The following is an 11,960-nucleotide window of genomic DNA, read 5'->3' on the forward strand; positions in this document are numbered from 1 at the left end:
CAACATTTTCTCTGAGTTGATTTGAATTTACCTTTAACTAGAGTGATCCTATGTCTGCATTTGTCCTGATGTCCTGGCATAATTATAAACAACATCCCCTTTCACTCAAAAGTGACTCAGATTTTGATTATTATATATACATATATCTCATATATAGATATATCCTTTTATTAAATAAGTATGTAACAAGTCTAGGAATCACTGAATACTAGCAAATAATATCCAGAAAGGTAGCAAATACTACCTTTTCTGGGGAAAAGGTAGATGTAAACCTTCAACATTCAAACATAAATGGTCTCTATATTTTGAATTATAATATATCTGAATTATTTTAACTTTTGAGAAATAAGAAACTATATGCCATATGCCATGATAATTAAAAAGCCAGGTTTATCCCTGTATTTCATTAAGGGGATATGATACATATGCAAAGATTGAAAAATTGCACAAATATTGAAGGATGCAAATTACCTGCCTACCTCTATGGCAGTATTGATTACATATTTCCTGTTGTGTCTGCACATAAATTCCCTTGACATCAACCACCAACCAATTCAATATAAAAGAAAATAACTTGATTTATTGGCGAAGGTAAGAAATTGTATTATAATAAATTAGGCAGTCTGTATAAATAGGTCTTTCGATCTAGTACAGCCTCCTCATTTAATTATAAAGAGGAACAGAGATATATATCGTGCATGATAAATCTAAACTGAATACAGTGGAGTGAGTTACTTGAGGATGTTGTTTGGGACTTTGAATTAGAAAACTGTAAGGTGGATTTATGCTAAAATACACAGGGAGTTATTAAATGCATATTTCTATGTTCAGCAGAAGCCTTTTTTACCCCAAAATAAAGGCATCTATTAAATAATGTCTTTGAAGTATAGTCAACATATATGGGAAAATCCGTAATTCTGTGCATAATATTTGTAGATCAGGGCATGAGAAGCATCAGCATTTCATTTTTAGCTTTCTGTAACCACTTCATTTTAAACAACAGTAATTCAGTGCTTCCCATATCTGCTGTAGTGACCCTCATTAAATTTTCTCATGACCTTCCCGATGCTAATATCTTTTCATTTCACACTTTTCTGGATGGTTCTATGACCTTCTCTACAGATGTTTTCTTTTTCCTGTCTTTTTGGTTCCTTCATAGTCTCCCATTTGCCTTTCCTCTGCAAAACTGGGTACCTCCCAGTGCACAGTGACCATCCCTTTCTCTCATTATCCTCTCCACCTCTGGCTTTAAAATCGACTCCTCTTCCTCAAGTTTTCTCTAGTTTTCAAACAGATAAAACTAGTCCATATCAATTAGAGGCATACATAAAATAGGTTAAGCTATAAAGAAGAACAAAGTAACGATAATGATAAAAGTAAAGATAAAAGTTACTTTGCAGAGGTAAGCAGTAAAAGGGCAGTTGCTGGGGGGGGAAAGTATATTCTTTATCAGAGTTAGATAACCTGATGTTTGCTTCACAACCGTTTGTTGAGGATCACATATAATCAAGGTTGCCAGATACAATGCAGTATACCCAAATAAATATGAATTTCAGATAAATAAGAAATATATCTTTATCTGTATATAGGTATATATGTATACATAACATAAATATGTCACATGGGATAATATATTTGGAACATATACATGTATGCTTAGCACAATATTTGCCTGTGTGTGTGTATCTCAAATATTATATGGGACATAATACCTTATGTGTATGTGTGTGTATGTGTGGTTGTGTGTGTGTGTGTGTGTGTTGCAGATGGTCTCTAACCAACAATAGTTTGACTTAAGATTTTTTGACTTAACAAGGATGTGAAAGCAATATGCATTCAGTAGAAACCATATTTTGAATTCTTATTCAAAATTCTTTATAATACCTTTATTATAAAGTATGTTTTGTGTTAGATAAGTTTGCCAAACGGTAGACTAATGTGTTCTGAGCACATTTAAGGTAGGCTAGGCTAAGGTATAATACTTACTAAATTATGTGTATCAAATTCATTTTTAGTTTAAGATATTTTCAACTTCAAATGGGTTTATAGGAATGTAAGCTCACGTAGGTTGAGAAGCGTGTGTGTGTGTGTGGGTGGGTGGGTGTGCATGTGTGCTGCTGTTGATCTCAAATTCACGTTTGAGAATCCTGCCATTTATTTTTATTTGCTAAATATAACAATCTTAAATGTCAATTGAATGTACCTCCCTGATTATTATGAAGTATAGAATGTTTAAAATATTAATGGGCATCATTATCACTATCATAGAGCCTAGACTATCAGCTGAACAAGAAAAGAGCAGTCTATAGAACTGAAGTAAATAATACTCAGCCTAATAACACAGGCTATAACAAATTTGATGTGAGGGAACTATTTCTATTTAGTAGCAGTTTAATCTCATCAAATAGAAACAGTTGAAAATGTTGATAAATGGCCAAAGCAAAGTTCCCAAGACACATTTCTATCATATTTTCTAATGTTTGCAGCATTGTTGGAAATAAAGACTAATCCACCATATTCAGCAAGAGCTATCCTGAGGCACATGTCCAATTGGCCACTCAGTTTATTATTTCATGTTTCTGAAATACTGAAGTAGAATATTATTATAGTAGAAATGTCATTACCTGTGATGTGAGAAATCACATTATGGTACAAGCTCTTCCACTTGCCATCTATGTGATCTTTTGATCTTGGTTATTCAGATACTCTTTTCTGAGTCTCAGATTCCTCATCCTCATTTATGCATAGTGATCCATTATTGGAATGCTAAGCTTGTGGGAATTATTTATATCCTACTGCTCAAGGTCATCGCCAAAGTCTGATTTTGCACACACAGAAAAATTGCAACCTCAGGCATAAATGGGTTGAAAAGACAGTAACGCCACAACTCTGCTGTAAAAAATAGAGTAAAGTCACAGTTCTGCTGTGAGAATTAAATAAATAGTTATATAAAGAACATTCATAAATCAGAAAATTCCTATGAAACAAGTTGTGTACAGATAATGAAACATTATTTTGCCCCTGAATGGGAAAATGCAATTATTAATGCATGATAATATAATTTAAAGGATAATTGACAAAAGAGATCAACATTAAAATATTTCTGCTTTGATTTTCCACAAAGCGTCAAAATTTAAAGGGTTTAACCTTAAGACTCCTTCTTCCAATATTCCAGAAACTTAAAACATCTTTCCTTTAGTGTATCTACCTAGAAGGATTAAATATCTATAGAGAGACCGGCTCTCTACATTTTTTTAGTTAAAATTTCGTATTATTTTTTCATCATGTGTTTATCTCACTTTAATCACTAAATGGTTTTACCGAAATGTGAGCCAAGAAACCTACATCCTAGCAAACAGAGAGTATTGTGGTTTTCTCTAGAAGATCAGCAATTCGCAGTGTCTCCTGGGGTAATCATCTTTTACATTATTTGAGGCGTTACAGTACCTTGTGGTGTTATTCGGAGAGCACAGAGAGGGTTGTGCCGCAATGTCAGCCTAACTCTGGAATGTGGTTAGTGATGAATGGGAAATTGCTGATGTAAAATCTCTAAGAATTTCCTTCCTGTTTTCTTAATTCTTCATCCTCTTTCCATTTTTCCTCAGCAATTGTGGTAATTTTTATCACCCTGAGGCGCAGCAAAAAAGAGCCCTTGATCATTTCAGAGGAGGATGTACGGGAGAACGTGGTCACCTATGATGATGAAGGAGGCGGAGAGGAAGACACGGAGGCCTTTGACATCACAGCCTTGAGGAATCCTTCTGCTGCTGAGGAGCTCAAGTACCGGAGAGATATCAGACCTGAAGTGAAGCTCACTCCCAGACACCAGACATTGTCCACCCTGGAATGTATAGATGTTCAGGAATTTATTAAGCAAAGACTGGCAGAAGCAGACCTAGACCCTAGCGTCCCCCCTTATGACTCTCTTCAGACTTATGCCTATGAGGGTCAGAGATCAGAAGCTGGGTCTATCAGCTCGCTGGATTCAGCAACGACACAGTCAGACCAGGATTATCACTACCTTGGAGACTGGGGACCTGAGTTTAAAAAGTTAGCTGAACTCTATGGAGAAATAGAATCTGAAAGAACAACTTAGGGGGTCAGTTCTTGCAACGTTGTGGAATTTGCTTCCTGAGTAAGTGGAGATACAACCTCAGCAACGACAAGGAAGAAGTGTGGAAACAGTACTTGAAACTGAGCAAGTTGGACACAGCTCCTGTAGAAACAAGTGCCCTTTTCATGATCGAAACTGGGTTATTTAATTGGAAGAAAGTAAAAAAAAAAAAAAAAAAAAAAAAAAAAAAGACAATACAAAGAAAAAGTTATTGTTCCTTGTGTATATTTTCAATTGCTCAATAAAGTCTGTGGTACTGTTTATTAAGAATACCTGCATTAAGCCAAACAATGATATTTGTTTCAATATTTTGTGATTTATTTTTTTCAAAAGCAAAACTAAACAAAAACGCTCAAGATCACTGATGGCTATGACTTATAGGGGTGGTAACACTAATACAGGAAACTTGTAAAGGTAATCACGACCTCTTTTATCACTTTTCTGGGTGAACCCTTGAGAACCACTCTCTGTTATTGTAACAGATCTCATTAGCCTTGTCTTGTGTTTATATTACATGAGGTATTTCCACTCTATCATGGACTTGTATGTACCATTTCCCTTTGCCCTCCCCAGTTCTTTTCTCCATACAAAACTGATGGAGCATGGGGATTTGCTGCCTGCACTATAATGTATGCAACTTCAGTGCACCAGTTGTGTGCTGTACTGAGCACGAGACTATTGTCTCTATCCCGTACACCCCCTTTTATTTTAATGGGATACTCCTATTTTTAAATGGACAGAAAGAATAGTTTAAGGTATGTTATGATAATCTGATATGTCAGGGAATGATTTAATTTTAACAATAACCACACACCTTATCTTCTCCCAAAGGTTGAGGAACTTTTTTTTCCTTTTTTCCACTTGTTTTATTATATTTAAATCAGCAATTTTGATCATTTCTGTATTTACAATTGTCAAACATTTTGCTAGTTGGTTTGTACTTCAGTCTAATTCACTTATTTTCAACACGAGCAGTAATCAAAAATAGGTACCTCACACAGTAACAATGTAGTCTGAAAGACTATCCTCCAATGAATATAAATGTCATAGAATCATAGTTGATTTACATTTATTCCTTACACAGGTTCAGACTTTTTCCATCTCACTGATAATTAGTTTGGTATCAACGGGAAAATGTGTGAAACTAGGAGCGAAAAAGGAGATTCACAGTTATTATCCTCAGATATGTTCCCAAAAGTCTCTGTGTTCAGGGTCCAAACCACAAAGCAGAGATGGCAATGACTTCCCTGCCCACCTCACAGGGTTGTTGTGAGGATTAAATGAGCTTCTGTAAAATGCTTTGCCAACTGCAAAGTATTCAATTGCATAAAAGCTTGCAGATGCTTATCTAATTTTCTAGTTTCATTAGCTTATAAATATATATTTACATGCATCTCACATAAAATATTATATTATCATGGGAGAATTTCATGAAATCTTTAACAGTGAAGCTACTGTTTAAATATATAGTACAAAATTCCAATTATTTTAATATTTTCATAAGCTAATTTCTGAGAATTTGGGTGGGACTTTTTTTTTTCTAATTGTTTTAGATAATGTTTTGTTGTTGTTGCTATTGGTCTTGAAGTAAGAATTCATACCATAATGGTCCTATTTTCTAAAACTGACCACATCTATATATTTCAGAAATATTGGAATTCTTAAATACATGAAATAGGAATTGGTTAAAACCAGAGTTTTTCCTTTGCTCTTTAAATTTATCATTATCCAGTGTCCCCAAAAGTTATATGACATTTTCTGTCTGTTTCTAACCATGTGCAAAATTTTGGATTTTACCTCTGTTTGCAATTACCCTGTGCTATCATTTTATAATTTTGAGGTATGGGAAGTAAGTAAGTTTAATTTGAATAATTCTCCAATTTGTGTTTTAAGCCTGAGGAATAAAATGTAATTTAAGCTTTTTACGACATTTTAGTTTTCCAGATGCTGCTTTATCCTTTTAAATCACGTAATGGTGTGCGTTCCAGTGTGAGATTAAATCTGAAGAGACACTGAGGGGTGTAGAGAGTAACCTCTGGATATACATGCTCTGATGATGCTAATTCTAGATTACATTCACCCTAAACGGAGGGTAAAGCGTGTATAAATGTTGTAGGTCTGGGTGTTTTGACTTTTCTCTGCAAAATGTATCAGGAATGTCAGGTTTTGGAATTCCATGAGGCTTTTGGATTTAGGTTTCAGATAAGCTATCCACAGAAGAAAACTATGGAATCACATATCACTAACACGTTTCAGCACATATTTTTTAAAAAATATTTACACAATAAATGTAGAGCAGAGGATTTAAAAAATAAAATGCGTGTATACGTTTAACAGTTCATGTAACCTTTAAGGTCCTCTGCGTGGATCTGAATACCACAATATTTCTCTGATTTTGTAAAATGCAACACTTCAGAACTATCTTCTTTTAATCACACATTAAAATAACAGGTTGCTTCTAAGCTCCCTTATATCAAATCTAAATAAGAACATAAAATGGAGCATCTGTAGTCCATGTAGATTAAAAAAAAATAATGAAAGCATTCCAAGTATTATTTTTATGTAAACTCTAAAACTAAGCAATTATATCATTATTATAAGTATGGATTGCTTCTCATACTTTTGTTTTGCTTGTTTGAGCCAAAAAACAGTAACAACATATAAATGTTGTGCAAATTGACCAGAGTCATTGAATACTCAATATCTTACTTTAAAATCTCTAGTTTTATCAGCGTTAGAAAATAGTTCCCTGAGAGTGTAGTCAGCCAAGAGTTTGTACGTTGACTTTAGGTTTCACTGGTCACAAATAATCAGATATGAAATCACACGTCATTAATGTGTTCCAGCACATTTTGGAAGCCTTAGTTTCTACTTGCAGACATAAATAAAATAGAACTTTGAAATCAATTTACTTCCTTCAAATAAGATACTTTTCTACATACAGACCTTGTGCAAAATCTTGGATGCTAAATTAAAAAAATTATAATAGTATGATAGTATTTTTATCCAAGGTGTTTCTTAGCAGAATTTATTAACTGAAAATACTCCTTGTGCAAACATTGAGAAAGTAACAACTTTTGCAGAAATTACTAAGATATCTATATAAGATATTCTTCCTATGACAAATCTGTATGAACACAGACATGAAGAAGAGATTGAAGAGGAAAAGATAAGGCTCCATACAGAGTTAGGTTGTGAGTTTCCTACAACATGGTGCAAGAAGGAAAATATTCTGAAAGGAATTGAATTCATTTAACCACATAGGTGGGCACACTTATATGCACATATCTTCTTGAACAGTATCTGGAGGGTAAAGTGATATTCAAAACAGGGATTTAGATATTGATGTGATCAGAATATCTGACGTATATAGACTTGTAGAACCCAGCATATGGAACACTCAGCTACAAGTTAATGACCTTTGCCCTTTATTTTGTATCCAGCCTCAGTCTAATCTTTCGGGATGTGAGTTGATTGCAGCTCAGATGTATTTACATAAAGGGCAGAGAAACTGATCAGAAATCTGGGTAGAAAGGGAAGAGTATTGAGTCCATCATTTTTGGCAATGCAACAAGCTTAATACAAAATTTATCATTTTCTTACAGAACTTTTCTCGTAAGTCTGATGTGGTGTCTTCTTTTTGGTTTAGCTGAATATATATGTTGGATGCAAAAATTTATCTGACGTCATATAGAGTCATCAAGAAGTGCCAGTTAACTGAGCATGTTAATGGAACATGTTTGAATGCAAAACATGTGGTACAGGTCTTTACCTGTCTATGAGTGTGGACAGCGGTTGATCAGCTGTTCAAAAATTGGGACTCTAGAGCTGAGTATTATGGAAAGAGGGAAAACTCCAATCTCTCAAGGTCAAATTGTACTTAACCTTTATGTATGTTATGCCACTGACTTACTTGGCTTTCAATTTCACAAATAGGTCAAATCTCAGAATAGTTCCTGGGAAATATATGACTCAAATTTGAATTCTCTCTCTCTCTCTCTCTCTTTATCTTTTAGGATTAAAGCCAAATTAAATATTATCTAAAGAAAACAAAACCACTGAAATTTTTATTTTCTACGTCATCTTCAGAGGTTAAATCTTTTTCCAATATAGGATTAGAAATCCCATAAACCTTACAGCCAAATGTAACTCACAACCATTTGGAGATAAGACCAGCACTCAGAACCCAGTGGCTTTTTCAGTTTCTAAGTACATAAATTTAAAATTAAAATATTAAATGCAGTACTTTTTACCATGTTCCTACTCTTTTAAAAACACATATACTACTCTGACTTGTGCCAATGAAAGATGTAGTGGTGCAATTTTTTAAATAAAAGAAGAGATCAGAAAAAAACAACATATTATTTGAAGCGCTGATGAAAATCTGGAAAAAAGTGTTAGTCAAGGGAGGAATGATTGCATTCATATATTGTGCTAAGTTCATGGAAATGAAAGAATTTTGCCCTTCAACACTTCAGAGACATCAAAAACTATTTTAGTAATAATTCTTTTCTCAAACTCTTAGGTGAAAGTGAATAGAGAAAATGGGCATTGAAGGGCTCTTGGAATTATGTCCTATGAGGAAGGAATGTAACATTTATGGCTTATAATGGGTTCATCAGATTGTTTAGTCTTATTGCTCACCAATACTAACTTTAGAAATTTTAAAATGGGTCATAATAGTTACCCTAATAATTGTATCAATACCATTTTTCTTATGTCAAAAATCATCAAATTCTTATTCTAAATTATCTACTGGAAATTTCAAAGTGCTGTCTGAAATGCCTTAGTTTCAAACAGAAACTAATACCTCCTAACATTTTTTAACCGAGCAAGGTGTTCTAAATATGCAGTAGATGCAAGATGCTTGTCCAGACATTCAGAAGGATGTTTAAAAAAGAGTCTTGGTGACAGTTGTCATCATCAATGAAATTGAAGTCTCATTTAAGAGTTACAGCCTGCATGTAAAAAGCTGTGAACAATGCAATATAAAGCAAAAAGTGGTAAAAAGTGTTCTCAAAGAGACAGATGCAATGAAATGAAAGGTTGAGGAACATATTAAAACTGTGTGAGTAATGTGCTACACTTGTGTCCTCTAGGACTAGGTAGTGATACAAGAGGCAGGGAAAACTACAGGAGGAGGTAGAAGTCTAGGGGACCATTTAATCAGATATCCAAATGTAGATTATTTGATATGGATTATAGGATTCATGCATGGAAATTATGTGAGATGTTAAGAGAACTTGGATTGAGATTTTAGATAGAATAAAACTAATTGTTTAGCCAATGTCATTGAGTTTATATTACCACCAAACAGGAATATGACCGTGGCCTGATCTCTGTTTTAGAAAACTGCATTTTTCATTAACATCTACCTGTCAGTGACAATATATTAAAGAAAGAGTCTAGAGTTATGAGTACTTACAGAGAAAATATTGGACAATTTTAATTATTTCTAAAAAAAATTACCTATTTTAGGAACATACTTAGAGAAGTTTTTTAACTTCTCTTGGTATAGGCATAATTATAAACTTCAGCTTAGATTGTTGAATTCATATAATTTTATTGATTTATTCATCCTAACAAAAATAAAATGAATACAAGAGAAATACTTTTACACAGCATTTATTCACAAAACTTTATTAACTGGATAAATGTGTCTATTTTCTATAATCATTGTTTTAGATATAAACATATTTTTGAACTAAAAAAAAATTCATATACCAAAGACCAAATTGATGCCTTAGTATAAATACATCGGTTATTTTTAATGCATATCAACACAAATATCACCTACTCTCGTGTTTCATTATATAAAATTTACATTAAGATTTATTTTCAAAAAGCATCATACAATATGAAGATGCAATGATTTATTAATATGACAGGTACACTTAGCCTGAAATTCCAACTTTTATATCTTCTGTTTCTCACTTTTTCTTCCTTTATTTTTACATGCTTACTTTTTACAACCTTTGAAAGCTATGTTTGAACATTTTCTATATTTCATGTATTTTTCAGAACAAATTCAAGAAAATGTTTTTCAGAAATAGAAAGTAGTCATCATGTTGTTTTCAGAGTTTTTATTTTTCAACTCAGTTTCCTACCCTTTGTCACTAATCATGTTCTTCCTCACCAAAAAGTAATAAAAAATTTGCATTCATAAAAATGCTCTGTGACAGTCACTTTCCTGTGAGCCTGAGGTTTTATTTAATGATGTGGTTTGGATTTGTAGCTTTCACAACAATGTGTATTTCTGACCTGTAAATCATCCTGCTTTTAGTCTTCCAAAGATAGCCGGGGGGAAGTTTTATTCATATGAAATTCACTAAATTTTGCATGAAATTTAAAAAATCAAAATGGCTTTGATGATCTATTTCGTAAGCCACTAAAATTATAACGGAAATTAAAATAGTCCTTTACTCTTTATATTTTCAATGCCTAATTTATAACCATAATTTTAAAAAATATGTATGAATTTACAGATGCCCGTTTCTTTACGTAAAAGAAAATTTCCAAAGTTGTTTCTTCAGGAGTCCTAACGCTGAATAAATTTCCCGTGTTTCATCACCTAAGTGATATTTTCTCTTCAGTTATACATAAATTTTACAACATTGAGCACACAGTGATAAGTAAGTGACTTCCGATACACCAATAAAATAACATGATTTAAAAAAACCTTTTAGAACTGTATATTGAGTTCAGGAGTTCAAGACCAGCCTGGGCAACAAAGTGAGAAAAGATTTACAAATTAGCCAGGTGTAGTGGTGCACGCCTGTAATCCCCAATCCTTTGGTGGTGCCCGCCTGTAATCCCAGCTATTTGGCAGGCTGAGGCAGAAGGATCGCTTGAGACTGGGATGCCGAGGCTGCAGTGAGCAGTGGTCACACCACTGCACTCCAGCCTGGGCAACAGAGCAAGACCCTATCTCAAAAAAGATCCAAAACCAAAACAACGATAAAAAACTGTATCTTCCAGTTTTGATTAAGGTGCAATGCAAAACCTTCTTCTAATTTTTACAGAGGTAAATTCTCCACAGAATACTATTTCCAAGTTGTGGAAAGGCATCTCTTCTCACCTGTGCCTTCCCATCAACCTGCATCACTATCTTCTTTCCTTTGCCAAGTCTTAAATTAGCATGCCCCTTGCCATTGGCTGTCTCCGTTTCAGATTGAGAGAACGAATGAATACCGAAGAGTAGAATGTTTACTACGACAAACAGTTTTGAAAAACAACAGGCTACGATTCAGTTTCTTGATTCCAATCAGTGTCTTGAATTAAAATATGGAACAGGATAATATTAAGAGAAACAATCTCTACCTAAATGCGGTTGTAGGGGAAACAAAGGTATGGGAGTCTGGGCTTCAGAAGTTGTAGTCTGGAATCTGTGACTATAACTACTTTCATACCTTTAAATGTTAATTTAAACATTGTCTACACTCCTCTTCAATTGAAGATAGAAATAATATCTTTATATTGACCTCACAGGGTTGTTATGAATATCAGATATAATTGTCTGTGTGAAACACAGAAAAAAGTGAAGTCTTTGGCAAATTCGATAACTATATATATATATATATATATATATATATATTTTTTTTTTTTTTTTTTTTTTTTTTTTTTTTGAGACGGAGTCTTGCTCTGTCACCCAGGCTGGAGTGCAGTGGCCGGATCTCAGCTCACTGCAAGCTCCGCCTCCCGGGTTCACGCCATTCTCCTGCCTCAGCCTCCCGAGTAGCTGGGACTACAGGCGCCCGCCACCTCGCCCGGCTAGTTTTTTTTTTTGTATTTTTAGTAGAGACAGGGTTTCACCGTGTTAGCCAGGATGGTCTCGATCTCCTGACCT

The 11,960-nt window shown here is 34.0% G+C and overlaps 1 protein-coding gene across 8 annotated transcripts in view; it reads left to right on the forward strand.

The window, feature by feature from the left end:
- CDH18 (cadherin 18) overlaps positions 1-6,044 on the forward strand; it is a 1,112,094-nt gene extending 1,106,050 nt beyond the window's left edge. For all 8 annotated transcript variants that reach the window (XM_073014822.1, XM_073014825.1, XM_073014827.1 and 5 more), the window contains one exon: positions 3,606-6,044. In XM_073014822.1, the coding sequence (XP_072870923.1) occupies positions 3,606-4,096 (491 nt within the window). In that variant the 3' untranslated portion in view covers positions 4,097-6,044. The remainder of the gene's footprint in view (positions 1-3,605) is intronic.
- The last annotated feature ends 5,916 nt before the right edge of the window (positions 6,045-11,960 follow it).

This window comes from Chlorocebus sabaeus, chromosome 4 (genome assembly GCF_047675955.1).
Source record: "Chlorocebus sabaeus isolate Y175 chromosome 4, mChlSab1.0.hap1, whole genome shotgun sequence".
In the NCBI taxonomy this organism is placed as follows: Eukaryota; Metazoa; Chordata; class Mammalia; order Primates; family Cercopithecidae; genus Chlorocebus; species Chlorocebus sabaeus.